At 38.6% G+C, this 26,917-nt stretch overlaps 6 protein-coding genes across 10 annotated transcripts; 5 read left to right on the top strand and 1 right to left on the bottom strand.

Moving 5' to 3' along the window:
- Positions 1-196: 196 nt before the first annotated feature.
- On the top strand, positions 197-2,426 carry LOC138129968 (carboxylic ester hydrolase-like). Its single transcript, XM_069046310.1, has 10 exons — positions 197-315; positions 368-502; positions 550-678; positions 730-883; positions 930-1,115; positions 1,165-1,370; positions 1,424-1,604; positions 1,656-1,828; positions 1,877-2,148; positions 2,196-2,426. The coding sequence occupies exons 1-10, from the start codon at positions 262-264 to the stop codon at positions 2,386-2,388; spliced, it is 1,683 nt and encodes a 560-aa protein (XP_068902411.1). The 5' UTR covers positions 197-261; the 3' UTR covers positions 2,389-2,426.
- Positions 2,427-5,179: 2,753 nt separating this feature from the next.
- On the bottom strand, positions 5,180-14,392 carry LOC138129479 (uncharacterized). The gene is made up of 18 exons (XM_069045774.1): positions 14,243-14,392; positions 14,056-14,190; positions 13,880-14,008; positions 13,675-13,828; positions 13,443-13,628; positions 13,187-13,392; positions 12,953-13,133; positions 12,732-12,904; positions 12,407-12,678; positions 12,173-12,359; positions 12,085-12,094; positions 7,160-7,314; positions 6,974-7,108; positions 6,248-6,928; positions 6,020-6,197; positions 5,796-5,968; positions 5,486-5,748; positions 5,180-5,434 (listed from the first exon to the last, which is right to left on the bottom strand). Exons 1-18 carry the CDS (start codon positions 14,324-14,326, stop codon positions 5,242-5,244), a joined length of 3,495 nt encoding a protein of 1,164 aa, XP_068901875.1. The 5' UTR covers positions 14,327-14,392; the 3' UTR covers positions 5,180-5,241.
- On the top strand, positions 7,372-12,057 carry LOC138129969 (carboxylic ester hydrolase-like). Of its 5 annotated transcripts, none has more exons than XM_069046312.1 (12): positions 7,372-7,491; positions 7,544-7,678; positions 7,726-7,854; positions 7,906-8,059; positions 8,106-8,291; positions 8,340-8,545; positions 8,598-8,778; positions 8,824-8,996; positions 9,042-9,313; positions 9,361-10,860; positions 10,974-11,038; positions 11,090-12,057. In XM_069046312.1, exons 1-10 carry the CDS (start codon positions 7,438-7,440, stop codon positions 9,551-9,553), a joined length of 1,683 nt encoding a protein of 560 aa, XP_068902413.1. In that variant the 5' UTR covers positions 7,372-7,437; the 3' UTR covers positions 9,554-10,860; positions 10,974-11,038; positions 11,090-12,057. The 5 variants fall into 5 exon arrangements, with proteins under 5 accessions (XP_068902413.1, XP_068902414.1, XP_068902415.1 ...); XM_069046313.1 differs by having other exon boundaries at positions 9,361-10,466; positions 10,600-11,038; XM_069046314.1 differs by having other exon boundaries at positions 9,361-10,466.
- Positions 14,393-15,825: 1,433 nt separating the features above from the next.
- On the top strand, positions 15,826-18,182 carry LOC138129965 (carboxylic ester hydrolase-like). The gene is made up of 10 exons (XM_069046307.1): positions 15,826-15,969; positions 16,022-16,156; positions 16,204-16,332; positions 16,380-16,533; positions 16,583-16,768; positions 16,819-17,024; positions 17,077-17,257; positions 17,306-17,478; positions 17,524-17,795; positions 17,843-18,182. The coding sequence occupies exons 1-10, from the start codon at positions 15,898-15,900 to the stop codon at positions 18,033-18,035; spliced, it is 1,701 nt and encodes a 566-aa protein (XP_068902408.1). The 5' UTR covers positions 15,826-15,897; the 3' UTR covers positions 18,036-18,182.
- A 468-nt stretch (positions 18,183-18,650) lies between these two features.
- Positions 18,651-20,967, top strand: LOC138129973 (juvenile hormone esterase-like). The gene is made up of 10 exons (XM_069046319.1): positions 18,651-18,794; positions 18,849-18,983; positions 19,031-19,159; positions 19,212-19,365; positions 19,412-19,597; positions 19,642-19,847; positions 19,895-20,060; positions 20,117-20,289; positions 20,339-20,610; positions 20,660-20,967. Exons 1-10 carry the CDS (start codon positions 18,735-18,737, stop codon positions 20,850-20,852), a joined length of 1,674 nt encoding a protein of 557 aa, XP_068902420.1. The 5' UTR covers positions 18,651-18,734; the 3' UTR covers positions 20,853-20,967.
- A 591-nt stretch (positions 20,968-21,558) lies between these two features.
- LOC138129964 (juvenile hormone esterase-like) lies at positions 21,559-23,780 on the top strand. Its single transcript, XM_069046306.1, has 10 exons — positions 21,559-21,680; positions 21,730-21,864; positions 21,910-22,038; positions 22,093-22,246; positions 22,294-22,479; positions 22,530-22,735; positions 22,788-22,953; positions 23,009-23,181; positions 23,228-23,499; positions 23,547-23,780. Exons 1-10 carry the CDS (start codon positions 21,585-21,587, stop codon positions 23,737-23,739), a joined length of 1,710 nt encoding a protein of 569 aa, XP_068902407.1. The 5' UTR covers positions 21,559-21,584; the 3' UTR covers positions 23,740-23,780.
- The last annotated feature ends 3,137 nt before the right edge of the window (positions 23,781-26,917 follow it).

A 26,917-nucleotide genomic window follows, 5' to 3' on the forward strand; every position in this document is an offset into this window, starting at 1 on the left:
TTATCGTTGCTACTAGATTGAAAGTTTTTACAGTTATTTTTAAGCCGATGAAAATTTTCCCAATACCTACGTGATATACGTTATCCTTTTCAAAAGAAATATTCCATCTTGAGAGGTACTTGTATTATTATATTTTTTTTTATCATGACCACTTCAATTTTTCTGCACAGATGCAACATTACATAACATAACCGTTGTTTAATCTTATCGACACTTAAATTGCCATTTTGCTACTGATAATTTAAGTCAATCAGCGCCAAAATGTTGGACAACGTGTTGTTTTTTGTTGTAATTGTGCTCCAAGTTAATTTCTTGGTAAGTTTTGAAAAAAATCTAGATTCTATTTATCCGCACAATTGAAAAACAGATCGCCGACCCACTGATACAACTACCTAATGGGCTGATACAGGGACGTGAAGCTACAACATTTGCAAACAAGTCGTACTTTGCTTTTGAAAAAATTCCGTACGCATCTCCACCCGTCGGTGCTTTGAGATTTAAGGTATTTTTCATTTTGAGTATGTGGTGGAAAATAATGTGGTATTTTAGGCACCTCAACCGGTTCAAGACTGGGAAGGTATTCTGGACGCTACAGAGTTAGATGTCAGCTGTTTCCAGGCGCAACCAGGTCTATTCGATTCTGAAGACTGTCTCTTTGTCAATGTCTTTACCCCAGAGGTACTTGGTTACTAATCGTTTCTTCCAACTATTCTGAAGTACCATTTTTAGCTGCCCGTTGATGGAAACAATGTGTCTTTAGTTGTCATGTTTTATATACATGGTGGAGGTTTTACTATAGGCTCCAGCATGGACGCACCACCTGATCTCTATATTAGTAACGATGTAGTCCTGGTCACAGTCAACTATCGATTGGGACCTTTTGGTAAAAAATTATCATGTTCATACTCCTTTACTAAAGGTACTTGCAGGATTTCTATCGACCCAAGATGACGTAATTCCTGGTAACAATGGTCTGAAGGACCAGCTACTCGCAATTCAGTGGACTCATGACAACATTCATTTGTTTGGTGGCAATCCTGACCAGATAACCATTTTTGGAGAAAGTGCAGGCTCAGGGTCTTGCGCTTACCAACTACTCAACCAAAATTCAGAAGGTGGTACCATTAATAACCCAATATTTGGAAAAATAAAATTTTGTTGTAGGACTCTTCCGAGGTGTCATTCTACAAAGCGGTTCGTTTTTGAGCCCGTGGTCGTTGCAGCGAAACGCAAGAAGCATCGCCTTTGGAACTGCAGCGCTTTTGAACTCTACTTTTGAGAGTAGTAATGATTCTGAATCTTTACTCCAGTTTTTGCAGAGTGTTGATACTGAAGAGCTAATTACAGCTGCAAACACATACAATAATTTCGTAAGATTGATTTGGCACAGAAAATAGATGTGTGGTATGACGAGATATTACAGGTGACTCCACCATATGGTATGGATGTTTCACAAGGGCTCGTGTGGGCGCCTGTTATTGAGGGGAAGAACCCAGGTGCATTTCTCACCAAGAAAATGTATGGTTTGCTCCAAGCTGGTAATGTTTTGGCAGTACCTACACTGATGGGCATAAACTCTGAAGAGAATATAGCCTTCAATCAAGGTATGTAGGCGGATATTAAGATATTAAAATAACTACGATATTCGTGAACAGATCGAGATACATTTAAATTTTTTGCGGAAACTTGGGATGGAGATCTAAATTTAATAGTACCAGATGATATGCAAATTGTTGATGAAGACGATCATGCCAAAATGGGACGTCTAATTAGAGAAATTTATACAGGAGGTGAACCGTTTGCTGATAATTTAGGAGCTGCCATTAGAGTAAGTACCTTCTATTACGTACTACGACTAGTAGTGCTCTCTTTGTAGTACTCCAGTGATACCTCATTCACGAGATCCATAATCAAACACGCCGAAGTCTTTTCGAAATATGCCAAAACCTATTTCTACCAGTTCTCTTACGATGGAGAAGCTGGAAATATCAACGTCCAATATGATGGTGCTGAAAGTGTCGGCCATGGTGAGGACCTCGCGTACTTATTTTGTTCTGGATACGGTTGCGATGAAGCTATTTATCCAGAAGATGACATAATTACTAGGAATCGTCTCATAAAACTTTGGACGGATTTTGCAAAATATCAGTAAGTGGTAAGAAAGGTACCACATGTATTACATTTTTGTCCGATAGGGACCCCACGCCGGAACCATCAGAGATCTTGCAGAATATTACCTGGCCCGTACTTTCCACAGATCAAGGTGATTTTCTTTATCTCGACATCAACAAAGACTTGCAAATTAAAAATCATCCAAAAGAAGATACTTACAGCAAATGGACCGACCTTTATGACAGTTTGGGCTACAGTGATTTTGATACTTATTAATTTTGTTTTTTATGCCCTCATTAAATATGTACTCTGAAGTGTTTTTTTTTATTTTGTGCAATTACTCAAACGTTGCAAGCACGCTTTGATAATTGCTACTATTACATATAGTTCCAGCACAAAATTTGCCCCTCTATAAAATTTAATGGCTCATAATGAGGACATCAATAGAAAATACTGGGCGGATTTGACAATTATACCTGCACGCGGCCCTTCAATCGTTGCTGGGTTCTAGCCAGGCTCGGCCTTAAATAAAATAATTGTTTTCAAAAAAACACCAGTTTAAGGATCTGAAAATTTATTTATAAGGATTACTCCATGCAGAAGTACTAAGAGTATCGACAGTTTTTCATTTTCAAGATTTTTTATTTCATTTGGGCACCCGACACTATTACTTGTTACTTGTCGTTTAAATAAAAGTACGGCCTCTCGTAGAACTTTGAATAAGTAATAAAATTAAGTAACACAACACAACGTTTGATCAGTAAATAATGTTTTTCTTTTGCAATTTTTTTGTTTCGCATTTCTCCTCAAAAAGACCAGTTGAAGAAAAAGGTTACCAGGATTTCACCAAGAAGCATGAAGAAATTATATTAGTGCCATGACCACGATCTTTCCAGAATCGGAATTAAAGTACAAAATGTACTGGTATTTACGAAGGAAAGAAACTTACTTTAGATTTAAAACTAAAACCAGTTGCAATGGTAAAATTATGGATTTAGAAATACTTAAAATTCTCTACAAATTTGGAAAAATATCTGCACTGACTTCGCTTTACACCAAAAAGAAGAAGTTAAACCATTTACAAAGATACCAAACTTTTTTGATATTTGCTCTATACTTGGTTGGAGTTATTTGAGCGTTGGGGAAACCAATTGGACTGAATCAGATTATCAAAGTGATTAAATGTACACGTTTTGGTGCATTAAAATTATGTATAACGCGGTGATGGAATGGAGAGTACCTAAAATCATGGTTCTGTCAATCCAGAAGAACCTTGCTGCCGAAAATTCCGGAAAATTTTCTTCAATCAATCCACTCAAAATCTTGACTTCTTTGTTTCTTCCACCATCAGCAGAATACTGAATCACTTTGGCAATTGTCATTGCATTTAAATCTTATCCGTCCCTCTTTGTTTCTTTTTCTATTTTTTTGCATCACACTTTCAGTACCTCCTTATTCAATACAACCAAAAATCTACCAACTAGCTCACTGTGACGATCAAGTTTAAGTCTACGATGTCGAAAATTTACATAATTCGTTCTTTGAGATGCTTTTGTCGGATGCCTTTTGGGTTTCCGAACGCACCTTCGGATTTAAGACTTTGTCTGATTAAACAGTCACTTAGTTCTAATATAAGGTGCATTATAATTACAACTGAACGGTGTAAAAGACTTTGAAACTTTTTTTTATCGACATCAAACAAATTAACATGTCACGCATTAGTATCACTGACACAGCAATTATTTCGAGTAGTTGTAAAAGCTTGTTTTTTAATCGTTCCTACCTGGAAAACATGATTTGAGTGTTTGTAGTCGCTTTCTATGGATCTGACAACTCTTGAAAATCTGTTGCGCGTCGGAGAAATCTTGGCGATCACACCTTCTCTCATCACCACCAAGAAAACTTTTACCAAGAAATGTTACGATGTTGCTGTTTTGACTGTGTTCACTGTTGGTATCTCGTATTCTTTGTACAACCGCTCATCTTTTTACACGAGACTCAACATATTTAAGCTGGTCATTAGAGTCCTTCTAGATCTTTGTTTGTGGGTGTTGAGCTACTACATCTTGATTGGCGTTCATTTTAGAAAGAAGGAGTGGTCACACTTGATCTCCAACCTGAAGAGCATCCAGACCAGCAAAAGAAGTTACACCAGATCGGTGATCGTTGCGCACCTGGTGTATTGCCCCATTATACTCTACACGTCTTGGCTTTGGTTCAGAATTTTAAAAGCTGCTTACTTCAAGAACTTTGTTTTTGAACTGAGCCAATTTTATATGTTTTTCTTCTACAACATTTTGATCGGCGTTGTTTTGAAAATGATTCTCTCTAGATACGGACACATCAAAGGTATGGTCACAAAACAGAACGATAATCTTTGCGTTTTGAAGCAATGCAAGTGTGACATCTATCGCCTTAAGGAAAGCGTCGATGTTTTCAACGATATCTTCGGTTGGCCCTTATTTCTGATCATTTCCTACTCGGTACTTCGCATTTTGTACTCTTTCGAAGCCATCTTGAGAGATTCTGTAAGTTCAAGGGTCTCGTTGTTGGTAACTAACATCGCAATCATCTCCCTCCACCTGGTACTACTTTTGTCAATATTGTCGACCAGATTTTACCCTTCTTGTTTTAGGTTGGTACGATTGGAGTTATCATTTTGTGCGACTTTATCTCGAAGGAAGCCGAAACGATTTTGCAATTCTGTCACAAACACGAAAATCAGAACGAAAAAATGCGCAAGATGATTTTAATCACGGAAGATATTCTTCCGCGATTTTCTGCCGCGAGATTTTTTGACATTGACAGATCGACGATCTTCGCTATCTTGAATACGTTGACGACTTTCGTGATCCTCATGGTGCAGTTTAGATCCTTAATAAAGGAAATGGAAGAATTCAAAACTTCATAGAATACAATGCTCTTGTATATTTACAAATTAATTGTTTTGGTATCAAGTGATGTACGAGATCTAACGTTTCAAGTGTTATTCTGATCTTATCGATCACCTGATTTGTCCCCACTTGAAACAGATTGGGTTTGAACTGTTTGAAGTAATACAAAAAAATATTTCTTTGGCGTTTTATTTCTAATTTTTTAAACAAATCATCTACTCAACTCAAACAACTTCTACCAAGTATCAAAATCATCATAACCCAAACTGTCATACAGCTTGTTCCAACCATCGTAAGTCACTTCTTTCGGATGGTTCTTGATTTCCAAGTTGTTATTAATGTCGACGTACAAGAAGTCACCACCTTCTGTAGACACCAAGGGCCAGGTGATATTTTGCAAAAGCTCAGAAGGTTCCGGAGTTGGGTTCCTGAAACGTGACCATCAATAGAGCCGACATTTCCAATCAAAAATTACTAACTGGTATTTGGCAAAATCGGTCCAAATCTTCATGAGGCGTTGTTGCGTGAGTTGATCAGCTTCTGAGTACTGATGGTAGTCAGTATTTCCAAAGAGGTAATTTAGCTCTTCGTTGTGAGCTACGTGTTCTGCCCCTTCGTACTCTATATCATTACCTCCGATCTCACCGTCGTAGGAAAATTCGTAGAAGTACGTTGGTGTGAACTGGGAAGAAATGTCTGCATACTTGATGACAGACCTGGTGAAGGAGTTGTCGCTGTAAAACTGTGACAAAATGAGTTTTAAGCGAGTTGAGTACTTCTGGTACTGACTCTAACACCGTCGCCTAAATGGTCGGCTAGTGGTTCCCCTCCAGTGTACAAATCTTTAATCGCGAGTCCCATTTCGGTAAGCTTGTCGGGATCGGTAATCAGCATGTCGTTGGGTACCAACCAGTCTGGGTGCTCATCATAGACCCCCATGGTAGCCTTCAAGTTGTCTGCATCTATGGAACAAAGGATTATCCAGCCCTGCCCTGCGGCTTCTTTGAACTTACTTCTATTAATGAAGAGCATTTCTTCGGAATTTATCCCGATCAGAATCGGTACTGTTATAAAATTACCAGCCTTGAGCAAACTGTACATTTTTCTGGTCATGAACGCATCTTTATTTTTCACTTCGACCACCGGAGCCCAGTAGAACCCTTGAGACAATTCAAGATCTTGCGGAGTTTCCTGCAACAAATGTCTCTATAATTTTGTTTGGAGGTGGTAAAGAAACTTACACGATCGTGATACCTGTCAGAAGCCTCGTCTAGATCTTTCGCCGGTACGCTCTGCAAGTACTCCAGTAGATCTTGAGAGTTGTTGTTGGTGAGGAACGTATCGTTCATGAGAGCTGCGGTGGCAAAAGCGATCTCTCTTGCGCGTCTTTGGTACGACCACGCGCTGAGATAAGTACCGCTTTCGCAGATTCCTCCAACGATTAGACCTTCGATTCCTCTGTTCAGCAACTGGTACGTCACTGAAGAAGATCCAGCACTTTGCCCCAAAATGGTGATTTTGTTGGGATCGCCTCCGAAGAGGTGGATGTTGTCGTGGGTCCACTGTATTGCGCGTTGCTGGTCCTTCAGACCGTTATTCCCAGGAATGACTTCGTCTTGGGTCGAGATGAATCCGAATGGACCTAGACGGTAGTTGATGGTCACGAGTAGAACTCCATGGTCGAGGAGGTTTTCCGGTTCTTCCCACATGCTGGACCCGCCGACGTAGCCTCCACCGTGCATGAAGAACATCACTGGCAAGGCAGTACCGTTTTGGTCGTCGTCTGGTAAAATCGTCGTGAAGATGTTTGCAAAGAGACAATCTTCCGATTCATAGTCTCCGTTGGCGGATTGTTGGTAGCAAGAGACGTCTCGACCAATGGTATCGCGGATACCATCCCAAGATTCGGGAGGTTGTGGGGCCTGGACACCCTTAGTGGTACTAGTTTAAGAAAAATTTAAACTCACCATGAAGCGAAGCTCTCCGATTGGTGGTGCCGCATATGGTACTTTCTCAAAAGCATAGTAGGTGTTGCCTTGTGAGGTCTCACCTTGGCGGCCGCGTATCTTTCCATTTGGGAGTTGTACTATAGGGTCCGCAACCTAGTAAAATATTGTATATTACAAATTTGTCAGCAGTACCTTACTATTTACCGTGAGCTGAAAAATTATTGATGCAGTAAGAATGAAATTAAAGGTACACATTTTGAAATTGGTAGGTACCCCTATACTGAGTCGATATTCATTCGGACAGTATCCTTTCCACACCAAATATTCTATCTTGAGAGGTACTTGTATTGTTATTGTTTCTTATCATGAACCACTTGAATCTGTTTGTATAGTTATACCATCACGTAAGATAAACGTGGTTTAATCTTGTCGACTTTTAAATTGCCATTTTGGTACTAATCAGTCTATCAATCAGCCACTAAATGTTAGACAATTTGTTGTTTTTTGTTGTAATTCTGTTCCAAGTTGATTTCTCGGTAAGTTTTGGAAAAAATCGACATTTTATTTATCTGTCCAATTAACAAACAGATCGCCGACCCACTGGTACAACTCCCTAATGGGCTGATTCTGGGACGCGAAGCAACAACATTTGCAAACAAGTCGTATTTTGCATTTGAAAAAATTCCCTTCGCAACTCCACCCGTCGGCGCGTTGAGATTTAAGGTATTTATCATTTTGAGTATGTGGTGGAAATTAAAATGGTACTTTAGGCACCGCAACCGGCTCAAAACTGGGACGGTACACTCAACGCAACATATTTAGATGTCAGCTGTTTCCAGTCGCAACAAAATCCATCCGACTCAGAAGACTGTCTCTTTATCAATGTGTTTACCCCAGAGGTACTTCATTACTAATCATTTCTTCAAACTGTTCTGTAGTACCAATTGTAGCTGCCCGTAGATGAAGACAATGTGTCCTTACCAGTCATGTTTTATATACACGGTGGAGCATTTGTGCAAGGCAGCAGCATGGCCGCACCACCTGATCTCTTTGTCAACAACGATGTGGTACTGGTCACAATCAATTATCGACTGGGACCTTTCGGTAAAAAAATTTCATATGAGTACCACTTTACTAAGGGTACTTGCAGGGTTTCTATCGACCCAAGATGACGTAATTCCTGGTAACAATGGTCTGAAGGACCAGCGATTCGCAATTCACTGGGCCAATGAAAACATTCATTTGTTTGGAGGCAATCCTGACCAGATAACCATTTTTGGACAAAGTGCAGGTTCAGCGTCGTGCGCTTACCAACTACTCAACAAAAATTCCGAAGGTGGTACCATTAACAATAGAATGCTTGAGAAAAAAAATATTGTTGTAGGACTTTTCCGAGGTGCCATCCTAGAAAGTGGTTCCTTTTTGAGTCCGTGGTCGATGCAGCGAAACGCAAGAAGTATCGCCTTTGGTACTGCAGCACTTTTGAACTCTACTATTGGGAGTAGTAATGATTCCCAAGCTTTGCTTCAGTTGTTGCAAAGTATTGATGCTGAGGAGCTAAATTCGATTTCTGGAGAGTATAGCAATTTGGTAAGATTGATTTTGAACAGACACAGAATACTGGTACGACGAGGTATTACAGGTGACTCCACCATGGAGTTTTGATGTTTCCCAAGGGGTCTTGTGGGGGCCTGTTATTGAGGTAAAGAACCCAGACGCATTTATCACCAAGAAAATGTTTGGGTTGCTCCAAGCTGGTAATGTTTTGGCAGTACCTACACTGATGGGCTTCAACTCTGAAGAGAATTTAGCCTTCAATCAAGGTAGTTGAGTGTTTACAATGTTAAAATGTCTACATGTATGAACAGATCCAGATATATTTAAATCGTGGGCGGAAGCTTGGGACGAAGATCTAAATTTGATAGTACCAAACGATATGCAAATAGTTGACGAATCCGAACATGCCAAAATGGCAGCTTCAATTAGAGAAATTTACACAGGAGGTGAACCGTTTGCTGATAACTTGGGAGGTGGCATCAGAGTAACTACTATTACGTACCACAACTAGTGGTGACTCTCTCTCTAGTACTCCAGTGATACCTCATTCACGAGACCGATAATCAAACACGCCGAAATGCTTTCCAAATATGCCAAAACCTATTTCTACCAGTTCTCTTACGACGGGCTATTTGGAAATATCAGCGTTCATTACGATGGTGCTGAAAGTGTTGGTCACAGTGAGGACATCAGGTCTATATTTTGTTCTGGAAATGGTTGCGATGATGGAATTTATCCAGAAGATGACCTCATTACTAGGAATCGTCTCATAAAACTTTGGACTGACTTTGCTAAATATCAGTAAGTGGTACCAAAAGTACTAGATGTATTACATTTTTGTCCGATAGAAACCCGACGCCGGAACCTTCAGACAATTTACAAAATATTACCTGGCCCATACTTTCCACAGATGAAGGCGATTTTCTTTATCTTGACATCAACAAAGACTTACAAATTAAAAACCATCCAAAAAATGATACCTACAGCAAATGGACTGACCTCTATGACAGTTTGGGCTACAGTGATTTCGATACCTATTAATATCTTATAATATGTCTTAATATGTAGGTATTCCAAAGTGTTTTTGATTTTGCGTGACTACTAAAACATTGCAAGCACAATTTAATAGTTGGTACTTTTATATTAGGTACACACAATAAACAACAATTTTTTTTAACTAGTAATTTCCGATCAAACTTATAACATCATAAATATTATTACTACTCTCTTACCAACGACTCAATCAAAATTCGGATGGTAGTACTTTTAAAAATAGAACATATCATGGCAGTATATTTTAGGACTACATATTTCGAGATATCATCCTTGAAAGCGGTTCTTTTCTGAATCCGTGGGCGTTACCACGAAACGCAAGAAATAACGCGTTTGGTACTGCTCAAATTTTGTACTATACTTTCCAGAATAATGATAATTCTCAAGATCTGCTACAGTATCTACAGGTTGTTGATGCTAAAGAGCTAAACATGGCGACAGGTCAGTACTTTGCATCGGTACGCTCAATCTGATATAGAATCGAAATATGGGTACTACGAGATAATACGACTCTACCATGGCAACTTAGTCTCAGGGGACCCGTTATCGAAGCCAAGAACTAAGAAGCATTTATCACTAAGAAAATGTTTGGACTGGTTCAAGCCGGCAATGTTTTGATAGTACCTACTCTAATGGGATTTAATTCTAAAGAAAGTTTATTTTTTAGTCAAGGTATTTGAAGCGTAATGATTGTGCGCTGAATAACTAGGTACCAACTGTACGAATAGATCCGGACGATTCTAAATCAGTCGCGGAGGCTTGAGATCAAGATCTAAGTCCAATAGTACCAAAGGACATGCAAATAGATGACGAGACACATCTTGCTGAAATGGGAGCTTCGATTAGAGAAATTTATACAGAAGGTGAACCTTTCGCAGATCATTTAGCAGACAGTATCAGAGTAAGTACTATCGTGTGGTACTGACCGCACCACCACCTCTCTTTGTCAAACACGATGTAGTACTGGTCACAATCAACAATCGATTGGGACCTTTCAGTAAAAAATTTATCATGTTAGTACTACTTTACTAAAGGTACTTGCAAGGTTTCTATCTCCACAAGATGACGTAATTCTTGGTAACAATGTTCTGAAGGACCAGTTACTCGCGATTTAGTGGACCCATGACAACATTCATTTGTTTGGTGGCAATCCTTACCAGATTACCATTTTTGGAGAAAGTGCAGGCTCAGCGTCCTGCCCTTATTAACTACTTAATCAAAATTCCGAAGGTGGTACCGTTAACAATAGAATATTTGGAAAACAAAGTATAGGACTATTCCGAGGTGCTATTCTAGTAAGTGATTCTTTTTTGAGTCCGCGGGCTTTTCATGAAAAATCGCTTTTGGTACTGCAACACTTTTGAACTCTATTTTTGAGAGTAGTAATGATTCCCAAGCTCTGCTTCAGTTGTTTCAGAGTATTGATGCTGAAGAACTAAATATGGTTGCAGGAGAGATACTTTGCGATTCAAGGTACGTATTTATCAGTTTGAGTGTGTAGTGGAGAATAAAGTGGTACTTTAGGCACATCAACCCGCTCAAGACCAGGACACGAAAGGCAACGCGTTATTTGGCAACAGCTCAGCAAGTTCCGGAGCTGGGTTCCTGAAACATTACCATCAACAGAGCCAACATTTCCAATCAAAAATTACGAACTGGCATTTAACAAAATCGGTCCAGAACTTCATGAGGCGTTGTTGCGTGAGTTGATCAGCTTCTGCATATTGATGGTAGTCAATGTCTTCAAAGAGGTAATTGAGCTCTCCAAAAGAATCACGCAGTTGTTTCCAAAACCTATCAAAAAATTAATTTGGAAATGAATTATGATAAAGAATGGAAAACATTTGTTATTAGTCATTCTGCTGGTTACTAACAGACTTATCAGTACCGAAATGATAATTGTAAGATAGACAAGATTGTACTACAATGTTACGTCACCCTATATCAGTGCAAATACTTCTCAAGTGGTTCATGATAACAGTTTAAAATACTTGAAAATCTTAAAATAAAGTAGTAATGCTATTTATAATATTATAGGTGTTTATCAAAGATTACTAGTTATAAAAACTTTTAGACAAAATAGCGTAATAGTGGGTGTAGATAAATGAAAAAAAGTAGTTATATAAGAAAGCCCAATTGCGAGAAAGAGAGTGAAACAAGATTTGGTACTAATAAAGTAAAATGAACAACTGGACAATGGAAAATTCTCGGTACTCTTAGAACTTTTATAATCAAAAGAAGAAAGTCTAGAAAATTCTGGTAAAATTTGTTTTACTGATGCAGACAACTTTGAGCAAGTTGTGCAGTTTCCAGTTTGGTACTAATACTTTTATTTTTTTCCGGCAATTTTAATAATTTGTTTACCTAACAAATCTAAAAATTCCAGATGTTAGATAAGGAATATCACGGCTATTATTAATCGGTACTTGAAAAGTAGCTGTAATATTTTTGTGATGTTAGAACAGCAAGAAAAATAAAGAGATTTTATTGAATGTCTGTAATATAAAAGTACCAATTACTAAATAGTACCTGCAACGTTTTAGTAATTAAATAAAATTAAAAACACTTTGGAATAGATAAATTAGGATGTGATATTAGATATTAATATGTATCGAAATCACGGTTGCCCAAACTGTCATAAAGGCCAGTCCATTTGCTGTAAGTATCTTCTTTCGGATGATTCTTAATTTGTAAGTCTGTGTTGATGTCAAGATAAAGAAAATCGCTTTCGTCTGTGGAAAGCAAGGGCCAGGTAATATTCTGTAAAATCTCGGAGGGTTCCGGCGTTGGGTTCCTATAGGACAAAAATGTAATACATCTAGTACCTTTGGTACCACTTACTGATATTTCGCAAAGTCAGTCCAAAGTTTAATGAGTCGATTCCTAGTAATCAGGTCATTTTCTGGATAAATACTATCATCGCAACCATTTCCAGAACAAAATAGATATCTCAGCTCCTCACCGTGACCGACACTTTCAGCACCATCGTAATGGACGTTGATATTTCCAGTTTCTCCATCGTAAGAGAACTCGTAGAAATAGGTTTTGGCATATTTCGAATATATTTCGGCGTGTTTGATTATGGGTCTCGTGAATCCGTTATCACTGGAGTACTAGAGAGACGGTCAGTAGTAGTCGTGGTACGTAATAATAGGCAGGTACTTACTCTAATGCCAGCTCCTAAATCATCAGCAAACGGTTTACCTCCTGTGTAAATTTCTTTAATTGAAGCTGCCATTTCGGCATGTTCGGAATCATCAACTATTTGCATATCGTTTGGTACTATCAAATCTAGATCTTCATCCCAAGCTTCCGCCCACGATTCAAATACATCTGGATCTGTTCACACATGTTGAAAACACTTTCATATAGTAAACATTCAACTACCTTGATTGAAGGTTAAAATCTCTTCAGAGTTTAAGCCCATCAGTGTAGGTACTGCCAAAATATTACCAGCTTGCAGCAATCCAAACATATTCTTGGTGATAAATGCGTCTGGGTTCTTCACCTCAATAACAGGCGCCCAAATGCTCCCTTGTGAAACATCAAAATCCCATGGTGGAGTAACCTGTAATAACCTCGTCGTACCAGCATTCAGTTTCTGTGCCAAATCAATTTTACCAAACTACTGTATTCTCCTGAAACCGTATTTAGCTCTTCAGCATCAACACTCTGCAACAACTGTAGCAGAGCTTGGGAATCATCACTACTCTCAAAAGTAGAGTTCAAAACTGCTCCAGTACCAAAAGCGATGCTTCTTGCGTTTCGCTGGAACGCCCAAGGACTCAAAAAAGACCCACTTTCTAGGATGACACTTCGGAAGAGTCCTACAACAAAAACGGTTACTTCCAAATATTCTGTTGTTAATGGTACCGACCTTCGGAATTTTGGTTGAGTAGTTGGTAGGTGCAGGACGCTGAGCCTGCACTTTGTCCAAAAATGGTTATCTGGTCAGGATTGCCTCCAAACAATTGAATGTTTTCATGGGCCCACTGAATTGCGAGTAGCTGGTCCTTCAAACCATTGTTACCAGGAATTACGTCATCTTGGGTCGATAGAAATCCTGCAAGTACCTTTTGTAAAGTAGTACTAACATGATAATTTTTTACCGAAAGGTCCCAATCGATAGTTGATTGTGACCAGTACTACATCGTTGTTGATAAAGAGATCAGGTGGGTAGGCCATGCTGCTGCCCATCACAAATGCCCCACCGTGTATATAAAACATGACTGGTAAAGACACATTTTCTCCATCTGCGGGCAGCTACAATTGTTATTACAGAATTGTTTAAAGAAATTATCAGTAACCAAGTACCTCTGGGGTAAACACATTGACAAAGAGACAGTCTTCTGAGTCCGATTCATTTTGTCGCGACTGGAAACAGCTGACATCTAAATATGTTGCGTTGAGTGTACCGTCCCAGTTTTGAGCCGGTTGAGGTGCCTAAAGTACCATTTTAATTTCCACCACATACTCAAAATGATAAATACCTTAAATCTCAACGCACCGACGGGTGGAGTTGCGTAGGGAATTTTTTCAAAAGCAAAATACGACTTATTTGCAAATGTTGTAGCGTCACGTCCCAGAATCGACCCATTAGGGAGTTGTACCAGTGGGTCGGCGATCTGTTTGTTAATTGGGCAGATAAATAAAATCTCGATTTTTTTCAAAACTTACCGAGAAATCAACTTGGAACAGAATTACAACAAAAAACAACAAGTTGCCCAACATTTTGTCGCTGATTGACAGACTCGGTACCATAATGGCTATTTATATGGGGACAAGATTAAACACCGTTTTGCTACATCATGTTGTAACAATGCAGACAGCTTCAAGTGGCCCATGATAAGATAAAATACAAGTACAAGTACCTCTCAAGATGGAATATTGGTTTGTCATGGTTCGAAAACCCAGTTCCCTTGGTTTCTGGATTTCTATGAACGATGACGGGAGTGGAAGGTCCACGTGTTCCACTAATGCTTGGAGATTTGGTATCGTTACTCGTAATGTTGTAACAATGCAGACAAATTCAAATGGTCCATGATAAGATAAAATAATACAAGTACCTCTCAAGATGGAATACTGGTTTGTCATGGTTCGAAAATCCCATTCCGTTGGTCTCTCGATTTTTACGAACAATTGCGGGAATGGAACGCCCATGGGTTCCACTAATGCGTTACTCGAATGGGTACCAACTTAGTACTTAGTAAACGCTGGTTTACAATTAGGCCGAGAGTAACCACATGTTATCCCGACTGCCCAAACCAGTCATTTATGTTCCATTTCTTTCCCGATTCTTCTCGTTCGTTTGGTAGTTGCCGTCAATCCTTTTTCGCCTTGTTTTCGTTTGAAATGTTTTTATTGTTGGCTTAAAAGATTCCCTTTACCTTTTAGCCCCAGGTTTGTCTTAGCCCTATGCGAGAAACATTTCGTTCCTTCCTCTCTACTTCTCTCTTTACAACCTTGAGTTTATCAGAGTTGGTAAAGCAATCTGAACGTACTCGCTTCCTTTTCCCAATGGACTATGTGTCGGCTTAAGTCCTTTTTTCCTTTACGCTGTTCCAAGATTACCGGCGACAGTTGCCAGCAGCCGACCTAAAGAGAAAATTTATCTTGGCAGAGGATATTGTCCGTGTGAAAATAGACTCGGTATAGGAGTACCTATCCGTATCAAAATTGTGTACTTTCGTATGTAGTTAGGTACTGCTGACAAGGTTGTAATTTACAAGATTTAGCAAGGGTGCGGACCCTACAGTACAACCCCCAAATAGAAAGATACGTGGCCGCTAAGGTGAGACCTCACAAGGCAACACCTACTATGCTTTTGAGAAAGTACCATGTGTGGCACCATCAATCGGAGAGCTTTGCTTCATGGTGAGTTTTAGTTTGGTTGAAACGAGTACCACTAAGACTGTCCAGGCGCAACAACCTCCCGAATCTTGGGATGGTAACGGCGGTACCGTTGATCAAGATGTCTCCTGCGACCAACAACCCGCCAACGGAGACTAAGATTCTGAAAATTGTCTCTCGGCCAAATTGTGAGCGAGTGTTTACTGAGTTGAACACTTTTAAGGTATTCGAGTAACGATGGCATATCCCCAAGCATTAGTGAAATCCATTGACCTTCCAGTCCCGCCATCGTTCGTAAAAATCCAGAAACCAGCGGAATGGGATTTTAGAACCATGACAAACCAATATTCCATCTTGAGAGGTACTTGTATTTTATTTTATCTTATCATAGACCACTTGAATCTCTCTATATATTTACAACACCACGTAACAAAATGTTTAACACTGTCGACATTTAAATTGCCATTTTGGTACTAAGAAATATGTCAATCAGCGACAAAATGTTTGACAACTTGTTGTTTTTTGGTGTAATTCTATTCCAAGTTAATTTCTTGGTAAGTTTTGAAAAAAGTCGAGATTCTATTTATCAGCCCAATTAACAAACAGATCGCCGACCCACTGGTACAACTCCCTAATGGGCTGATTCTGGGACGTGAAGATACAACATTTGCAAACAAATCGTATTTTGCTTTTGAAAAAATTCCCTACGCAACTCCACCCGTCGGTGCGTTGAGATTTAAGGTATTTATCATTTTGAGTATGTGGTGGAAATTAAAATGGTACTTTAGGCACCTCAACCGGCTCAAAACTGGGACGGTACACTCAACGCAACAAATTTAGATGTCAGCTGTATCCAGTCGCCACCAAATGCATCCGACTCAGAAGACTGTCTCTTTCTCAATGTGTTTACCCCAGAGGTACTTGCTTACTGATATCTTCAAACTATTCGTAGTAAAAATTTCAGCTGCCCGTAGATGGAGAGAATGTGTCTTTACCAGTCATGTTTTATATACACGGTGGAGGATTTTTGAATGGCGGCAGCATGGCCTACCCACCTGATCTCTATGTCAACAACGATGTAGTACTGGTCACAATCAACTATCGATTGGGACCTTTTGGTAAAAATTATCATATGAGTACCTACTACTTTACTAAAGATGCTTGCAGGATTTCTATCGACCCAAGATGACGTAATTCCTGGTAATAATGCTTTGAAGGACCAGCTACTCGCAATTCAGTGGACCCATGAAAACATTCAATTGTTTGGAGGCAATCCTGACCAAATAACCATTTTTGGACAAAGTGCAGGCTCTGGGTCCTGCGCTTACCAACTCCTCAATCAAAATTCCAAAGGTTGGTACCATTAACAACTGAATATTTGGAAGAAACCGTTTTTGTGGTAGGACTCTTCCGAGGTGTCATCCTAGCAAGTGGGTCCTTTTTGAGTCCTTGGGCGTTGCAGCGAAACGCAAGAAGCATCGCTTTTGGTACTGGAGCACTTTTGAACTCTACTTTTGAGAGTAATAATGATTCTGAAGCTTTACTCCAGTTGTTGCAGAGTGTTGATGCTGAAGAGCTAATTACGGCTGCAGACGAGTACAATGATTTGGTAAGATCGATTTGGCACAGAAACAGAATGCTGGTACGACGAGGTATTACAGGTGACTCCACCATGGGAGTATGATATTGCCCAAGGGAAATTGTGGGCGCCTGTTATTGAGATGAAGAATCCAGACGCATTTATCACCAAAAATATGTTTGGATTGCTGCAAGCTGGTAATATTTTGGCAGTACCTACACTGATGGGCATAAACTCTGAAGAGGTTCTAACCTTCAATCAAGGTAGCTGAATGTCTACTATATTACAATGTCTACAACATGTGTGAACAGATCCAGATCTATTTAAATCGTTTGCGGAAACTTGGGATGAAGATCTTGATTTGATAGTACCAAACGATATGCAAATTGTTGATGAATCCGAACATGCCCAAATGGCAGCTTCGATTAGAGAAATTTACACAGGAGGTGCACCGTTTGCTGATAACTTGGGAGGTGGTATTAGAGTAAGTACTATTATGTACCACGACTAGTGGTGACTGTTTCTCTAGTACTCCAGTGATCACTGCTTCACGAGATCCATAATCAAACACGCCGAAATATTTTCCAAATATGCCCAAACCTATTTCTACCAATTCTCTTACGATGGAGAAATTGGAAATATCAACGTTCATTACGATGGTGCTGAAAATGTTGGTCACGGTGAGGAGCTGAGATATCTATTTTGTTCTGGAAATGGTTGCGATGACAGTATTTATTCAGAAAATGACCTGATTACTAGGAATCGTCTCATTAAACTTTGGACTGACTTTGCGAAATATCAGTAAGTGGTACCAAAGGTACTAGATGTATTACATTTTTGTCCTCTAGGAACCCAACGCCGGAGCCCTCAGACATTTTACAAAATATTACCTGGCCCATACTTTCCACAGATGAAGGCGATTTTCTTTATCTTGACATCAATACAGACTTACAAATTAAGAATCATCCAAAAGAAGAAACTTACAGCAAATGGACTGGCCTTTATGACAGTTTGGGCAACCTTGATTTCGATACATATTAATATCTTATATCATATCCTAATTTATGTATTCCAAAGTGTTGTTTATTTTATTTAATTACTAAAACGTTGCATGTACTATTTAGTAATTAGTACTTTTATATTTACAGACACTCAATAAACAAAAATCCCAATTGATTTTAATTCTAACATGTGTTGTGACTCTAACAAACGGATTCTCTTTATTTGTCTTGGTGTTCTAACAACACAAAAATATTGAGCTACTGTTCAAGTACTGTTGAGTACTATCCCGTTGTATTTGGTATCTCTGTTTTAAACAAATTATTAAAATTGTCGGAAAAACATTAGTACCAACCTGGAACCTCCGTAAGTTCGTCAAAGTTATCTGTTTCAGTGAAACGAATTTTACAAGAATTTTTAGACTTTCTTCTTTTGATTAAAGAAGTTCTAGAGTGCCGACTACTCGCAAATGGACTTTCTTACATGACCACTTATTCTTTTAATTTCATTTACATATTTACACCTTCCATAACACCATTTTTTCCAAAAAAATTTATAACTAGTAATTTCTGATAAACACCTATGATATTATAAATGTTACTACTACGTTATTATACTTTATCATGAACCACTTGAGAAGTATCTGCACTGATATAATATCACGTAATATTGTAATACAATCTTGTTTATCTTACAATTTTTAGCATTCCAATAGTGATAAATTTGTTAGTAAGCAGCAAAATGGCTAACAACAAATATTTTCTGTTTTTTATCATGATCTTCTTCCAGATTGATTCTTTGGTAAGTTTTGGAAACAACTGTGTGATTCTCTTTATGTGCAAAAATAACAAACAGATAGGAGATCCACTGGTACAACTACCCAATGGGCTGATAATGGGACGCGAAGCTACAACTTTTGCAAACAAGTCGTACTTTGCTTTTGAAAAGATCCCGTACGCCACTCCACCACTTGGGCCTTTGAGATTCAAGGTATTTTGTCATTTTGAGAACGTGTGGAGAATAAAGTGGTACTTTAGGCACCCCAACCGGCTCAAGACTGGAACGGTACTCTCAACGCTACTCATTTAGATGTGAGCTGCATCCAGCTGCCAACCCAGGCATCCGATTCAGAAGACTGTCTCTTTATCAATGTTTTTACTCCACAGGTTCGCAGTTGTTAGTAATTTATTTTATAATCTGCTCCGGTATCGTTTCTAGCTAACTGACGATGACAACAATGCCTCGTTGCCAGTCATGCTTTTCATACACGGTGGAGCATTTCTGACAGGATCGAGCATGTCTGCATCTCCTGATCTTTTTGTCAACAACGATGTAGTACTGGTCACAATTAATTATCGACTAGGACTTTTTGGTAAAATCTATGCATGTTAGTACCACTTTACACACGATTCTTGTAGGATTTATCTCCACTCAGGACGATATAATTCCTGGGAACAACGGTTTAAAGGATCAACTGCTCGCAATTCAATGGACTCACGACAATATTCACTTATTTGGAGGCAATTCTGACCAAATAACTATTTTTGGAGGAAGTGCAGGTTCAGCATCCTGCGCGTACCAACAGCTCAATCAAAATTCCGAAGGTAGTACTATTAAAAATCGAACTTATCATGACACTATTTTTTAGGACTATTTCGAGGCATTATTCTTGAAAGTGGTTCTTTTCTGAATCCGTGGGCGTTACAACGAAACGCAAGAAATAACGCGTTTAGTACTGCCCAAATTTTGAACTCTACTTTCCAAAGTAATGATGACTCTCAAGATCTGCTAGACTACCTACTGGATGTTGATGCCAAAGAGCTAAACATGGCGGCAAGTCAGTACTTTCAATCGGTACGTTTAATCTAATTAGAGTATCTGGGTACTACGAGATATTACAGGTGACTACACCATGGGAACTTACTCTTTGGGCGCCCGTTATCGAAGTCAAGAACCAAGATGCATTCATCACTAAGAAAATGTTTGGACTGGTTCAAGCCGGCAATGTTTTGACAGTACCTACTCTAATAGGATTTAATTCTGAAGAAAGTTTATCTTTTAGTCAAGGTATTTGAAGTGAAATGATTAAGTGCTGAATAACTAAGTACCAACTGTGTGAGTAGATCCGGACGTTTTTAAATCAGTAGCGGCAGTTTGGGATCAGGATCTAAGTCTAATAGTACCAGAAGATATGCAAATAAATGACGAGACATTTCTTGCTGAAATGGGAGGCTCGATTAGAGAAATTTACACAGGAGGTGAACCTTTTGCGGACCATTTAGGAGACGGTATCAGAGTAAGTACTATCACGTACCTACTACTGTCCGTAATGAACGTTTCTCTAGTACGGTAGTGACAACTGGTTTACGAGACCCATACGCAAGCATGCCGAACTATTGTCCAAATATGCCAAAACTTATTTCTACCAGTTTTCGTACGATGGAGTACTTGGGAATATCGATGTGCATTACGATGGGGCTGAGAATGTTGGTCACAGTGAAGAGACGGCTTATCTATTTTGTTCTGGGACAGATTGCGATGAGAGTCTTTATCCAAAAAGTGACGTAATTACTAGGAATCGTCTCATCCAACTGTGGACTGATTTTGCTAAATATCAGTAAGTGGTACCAAAGGTGCCGCAATAATTCCAATTTTTGTTATTTCAGGAATCCTACCCCGGAACCATCAGACATTTTACAAAATGTTACTTGGCCCCAAGTTTCCACCGACGATGGAGATTTTCTTTATCTTGACATCGATGAAGACCTACAAATTAAAAACCATCCAAAAGAGGGTACTTACAGCAAATGGACTGAACTTTATGACAGTTTGGGCTACAGTGATTTTGATACGTACTAACATCTTAAAATGTTTTCCAAGGTGTTGATGTTTTCATTTCCTTTAGATTAACAATCTGATAATTAGAACTTTTATGTAAAAATTAAATAAATACACCTGTGGTACTATACTATAACGTGTTCATGTTTCTTGGTGCGTAAAGACCGTAAAAATTCAGACAATGCTCAAGTGCTGTTTAGTACTTAATCGTACTATTTCATATATCACACAATTATTGCTAAATATCTTTGACATATTATTTAATACATGTGTGCTGAGGTACTTACTAGATTGGTATCTAAAGCAGTGCTTTGGTACTATAATTTCATCAACACGATCTGACAGTTTTATGCCGAAATACAAAAAAATATTTGAGCTGTAGAGAAAATAAAAACCAAGTTTTTCTGCTGATGTTCTTGCTTATTGCAAGACATGGTACGTGTTGCCTGAAGGAGTGTGACCTTGACCGCTTAATACTTTCCCCATAGGGTCAGTACCCTAACAAATATAAGAATGTTGCAAATGTGGTAGCAGTACTTTGGTACTTCCATTAACAAAAAAAACATACAACGCGAAAAAACAATGGTAGTACCTCCCCTAGTATGTTTTATGTGAAAACATTTTGTTTTGAACAAACACCACATCTTAAGTGGGTACTCTTTTTATAAGCTGCCTATCCGGAGCCTCTCGAAAATTATCTGCTCTGGTGTAGGATCACGTAAATTTATCGTGGCTAAATCTTGCCACTTTAAAATGATCATTCCGGTACTGGCAGCTCTACTATTGACAAGTAAAATGTCTAACAAATTTCTCGTTTTCGTTGTAGTGCTATTCCAGATTGATTTCTTGGTAAGTTTTGAAACAAATCGTTTTTTATATTTGCCAAATTAACGCACAGATCGCCGACCCACTGGTACAACTACCCAATGGGTTAGTACTGGGACGTGAAGCTACAACGTTTGCAAACAAGTCGTACTTTGCTTTTGAAAAAATCCCGTACGCCACTCCACCACTTGGACCTTTGAGATTCAAGGTATTTTCATTTTAATATGTTGTGGACAATAAAATGGTACTCTAGGCACCTCAACCGGCTCAAAACTGGAACGGTACTCTCAACGCAACCCATTTAGATGTGAGCTGTATCCAGCTGCCAACCAATGCATCCGACTCAGAAGACTGTCTCTTTATCAACGTTTTCACTCCACAGGTAAGTACTCATTTATTAATCATTGTTTATATTCTACTTTGGTACCATTTCTAGTTGCCTGAAGATGATAACAATGTGTCTTTGTCCGTCATGTTTTATATACACGGTGGAGCATTTATGGGTGGCTCGAGTATGTTCGCCCCACCTGATCTTTTTGTCAACACTGATATAGTACTGGTTACGATCAACTATCGGTTGGGACCTTTCGGTAAGAGATTATCACGTTGGTACTTCTACTACCAATGGTACTCGCAGGATTTCTCTCAACCCAGGATGATGTCATTCCTGGTAATAATGGTCTGAAAGACCAACTACTCGCAATTCAGTGGACACGTGACAACATTCACTTGTTTGGCGGCAATCCGGAGCAGATTACTATTTTTGGAGTAAGCTCTGGGTCAGCTTGCTGCGCTTACCAAATACTGAATCAGAATTCCAAAGGTGGTACTCAGATTATCAGATTATTTCGTAACTGGAACCTTCTGTTTCAGGACTATTTCAAGGTCTTATCTTAGAAAGTGGTACGTTTCTGAGTCCATGGGCGTTTCAACGAACCGCAAGAAATAACGCGTTTGGTACTGCTTCAATTTTGAATTCTACTTTCCAGAGCAATAACGATTCTAAAGTCCTACTAGAGTTTCTGCAGAATGTTGATGCAATGGAGTTAATTGCAGCGGCCACGCAGTACTATCTCTCTGTAAGAGCGACTTTGTACTAAATTTTGATATTGATACAATGAGAGATTTCAGGTGCGTCTACCGTGGGAGGTTTCTTTTTGGTCACCTGTTATTGAAGTAAAAAACCCAGATGCATTTTTCACTAAAAAAATTTATGGATTGCTCGAAGCTGGCAATGTCGTGGCAGTACCGACTCTGATGGGATTCAATTCTGAAGAGAGTTTACTTTTTAATCAAGGTATGCTAACTATTAATTGCTTTGAACGAAATAAGTACTATTTGTGTGGTTCCAGTTCCAGAAGTATTTAAAACTTCAGCGGAAGCTTGGGATGAGAATCTTGCTTTGGTAGTACCAAACGATATGCAAATTGTTGATGAAACAGATAGTGCTGAAATGGGAAGTTCAATTAGGGAAATTTACACAGGAGGTGAACCTTTTGCCGATCATTTAGGAGATGGCATTAGAGTAAGTACTACCACGTACCACGCCTAAATCGTGACTGTCTCTCCAGTACTCTAGTGACAACTCCTATACAAGATCTATAATCAAACACGCCGAACTCGTTTCCAAATATACGAAAACCTATTTCTATCAGTTTTCCTACGATGGAGTACTTGGAAATGTCAGTGTCCATTACGATGGGGCTGAAAGTGTTGGTCACAGTGAGGAAGCCCTTTATATGTTTTGTTCTGGGGCAGGTTGCGATGACAGTCTTTATCCAGAAAATGACATACTTACAAGGAACCGTCTCGTTAAACTGTGGACTGACTTTGCCAAATATCAGTAAGTGGTACCAAAAGTACTAAATATATTACATTTTTGCCCAATAGGAATCCAACACCGGAACCTTCAGAAATTTTACAAAATGTTACTTGGCCCCTGGTTTCTATCGACGACGGAGATTTTCTTTATCTTGACATCAACGAAGATTTGCAGGTTAAAAATCATCCAAAGGAAGGTACTTACAGCAAATGGACTGACCTTTATGACAGTTTGGGCTACAGTGATTTTGATACTTACTAATATTTTGTTTCTTCTGATGTCTAATAAATGTCTTAAATTATTTCGTTTCTATTAGGTGTTCCAACAAATTGTTGTTCTTGAATGTTGGTACTAAAAGCGAAATTTTACATTGTTTGGTACCATAATAAATTTAGAAGAAACTATTTTACTAAATAGCACTTCTTAAGGTAAAACGCTCGTTTTACAGTTTAATTAGTACCCGAAATCTTACAGTTAATTACAAGCTAGGTACTAAACCGTACCTAATCAGTAATCAGTAATCACCAAATCTTTTTTCGAAATTTTGAACTTAAATATGAATAAGTACCTATAATACTTCCTGAAAAATCAAAAGGTTCTTCCTTCGCTTGGTTCTTCATTTCTTCTTGGGTCCTCGTGGACGGCAGTACCTCAAAGAGATGTTTGAAATGGTAATAGAGACTTGGTCTTTTGGTCCCAGTTAGAGTTCTCTTATATCATGGTCATTCCTAAATTCGCATAACAGAGAATATTAAGTACTCTATTTCTAGTACCAAATCATTGTCGATATTGTATTTTACTAACAAGTATTTTACAACTTCTCTCCTCAAATTAAAATTATGTCATCGTTACCCAATAAACAATATTTTTAATGAGAAAATTAATGTTTTCATGATTTTTTTGTTGAATTTTTGAAGTTTCTTTATTACCTTGTGACAACTACCCATTAAATTTTTCATTAAAAGTTTTAATTGGTACTACAGACTAATTAGGTGTGCCATTAGACGAAAACGCAAAGTGCTACTTGTCCAAGAAGATAAATAAATGTGGTACTATTCTTGAAAGTTGTAGGTAGGTACTTTGCTTCTTATCCAAACTTTTAGAATGAATATTTCACCTTTAGAAATTCTATGTAGTGAAACAACTTCTTTTAAAATTATACTGATACCAGGCATTTAAACGTTTCGCTTTTAGAACCACGATTTTTAATAACAATAATTTGCTTACTTTTTTAACGGGACTGCAAATGGCCTTACTATCAGTTTGTTTTATTTATGGGTTGGTACCACCACATGAAAATTTAAAAAACACATTACAAGTAATCGCTCTTCCGACGCCAACATAAGTTAAGTCGATTTTAAAACTCATTTTGACATTTTTGATAAGTTCCTTGATGCTGTTTCCAGTTCAGAAAGTTAGGAAGCGTAATTTTTCAGTACTACCCAATTGACAGTGTTGTTTTAATGTAACATATTCTAACATAACTTTTGAAATTCACTTCTTTGAAATTTGATTTTCAGAAATCTTTTAGTACCAGTTCAGTACTACTAATGTTTCTTAATGACTTTAATACCTTCTTTTTTGCATTTTTAGGTCAAAATGACGAAAGAATTTTTCAAACGTCAACTCCTACAACCCTACCTTATTATGGTACTGACGTCCAACAGTTTCGTCAATGTTGTCAATGTGGGTCGTATGTTTCCAAACGTCATATAATGGCGATAGTGAATCAGAGGACTGTCTATATGTCAACGTTTACACTCCAGGATTGGCAACTGGGCCTCTACCCGTCATGGCATTTATTCATGGTGGAGGATTTGTGAATGGTACGAACAAAGCTTTCCAGCCAGATCTATTTATCAATCATGAAGTCATCCTAGTCACCATAAATTACCGAATTGGAGCATTTGGTAGATGGTACCTCTTTAAATCAGTACCACTATTGTAAGAATTAACTTTTAGGCTTCTTGTCGACACAGGACGAAACAATTCCGGGGAACAACGGTTTAAAAGACCAGCAGATGGCGATAAAATGGATTCACGACAATGGCAGAAGCATTCGACCAACATTTAGACTGGGTAGTACCCAACGACATGCAAATTTCTGACCAGACCAATCGTACAGAAATGGGACGAATGATTAGAGAGCTGTACATAAGTGGCGAACCGTTTGCTGACCATTTAGGAGACACCGTCAGAGTAGGTACTTCCCGATAGGGCCATATTATCTAATCATTTCTTCAGTTCACCAGCGACACATCGTTCACCAGATCCGTGATCAAACACGCTGAGTTGTATTCACAATTCGCAGAAACTTATTTCTATATCTTCTCATATGATGGTGAACTCGCTCATGGCGACATACACTATGACGGTGCAGAAAGTGTAGGCCATAGTGAAGAAACTTCTTATCTGTTTTGTTCCGGGAAAGAGTGCGATGCCAGTGACTATCCAGAACCGGACCAAGTCACCCGAAATCGTCTCTTGAAGCTTTGGACCGACTTTGCAAAATATCAGTAAGTTAGGTACTACTCAAGTACCAGAATACAGATCAAGCGAATCATAGGAATCCAACTCCAAATACTTCGGAATTGCTACAAAATATAACCTGGTCAGTAGTGTCGACTGAAGAGGGTGACTTTTATTATCTAGTGTTGTTGCCAACAATGAACCATTTAGAAACACATATTGTTGGATGCAAATACAAATGAAATTATTTAAGAATTTTGACTATTCTTGCTTCTTTTTTTATAAAAAAGTTGGTTTATTTTTGCGATATAACAACGACAGTGGAAAAGTTTGTGCGTCATTTTAACGATATCTAAAGAAAAATCTTACACTCTTTAAGACGAAAGTGCAGAAAATAATTATCTTGAGTAGTGCGTTGCCACGGTTCAAACTGGCCAGAGGGCACAATACTTGGGCTAGTTCGATCTCAGGGCGCCACTTGCGGCGAAGTCGAGGGTTCTTTTGGTAGCAGGCCCCGCAAGTAGCCTGCTGACCTGGCCAGGAGAGGTGTTTGAAGTTCGCGAGAACGAAAAGATACGCACAAAGTGTACGTGGCTGGACCTAGGCGCTATTCAAACGGGCGAAACCAAAAAATACAGACGGGCGAGCTGAGGGGGGTAGTATTGATACACACTATGTAAGTGAAAAATTGAATATAATTGAAATGACTGTAAATATTTGAATTGATAAATATATGAATGGATATAAATATATAAATGTGAATTGATATAAATATAAATATGAAAATGTACAATAAAAAGGGGTGGAAACTCGGTTCCAGCAATCCGGCCGAAATAGCTATTTCCGCAGAGCTTTACAACAAGCGAATCTCGCTGATGTCTACGCGGAGATGTTAACAAGGTTATAATGTGATATATTTTATATAACAAAAGTAAGTGAGCTATTTCACTTGCTAGATTGAGTTAGTTTG

This window comes from Tenebrio molitor, chromosome 4 (assembly GCF_963966145.1).
Source record: "Tenebrio molitor chromosome 4, icTenMoli1.1, whole genome shotgun sequence".
In the NCBI taxonomy this organism is placed as follows: domain Eukaryota; kingdom Metazoa; phylum Arthropoda; class Insecta; order Coleoptera; family Tenebrionidae; genus Tenebrio; species Tenebrio molitor.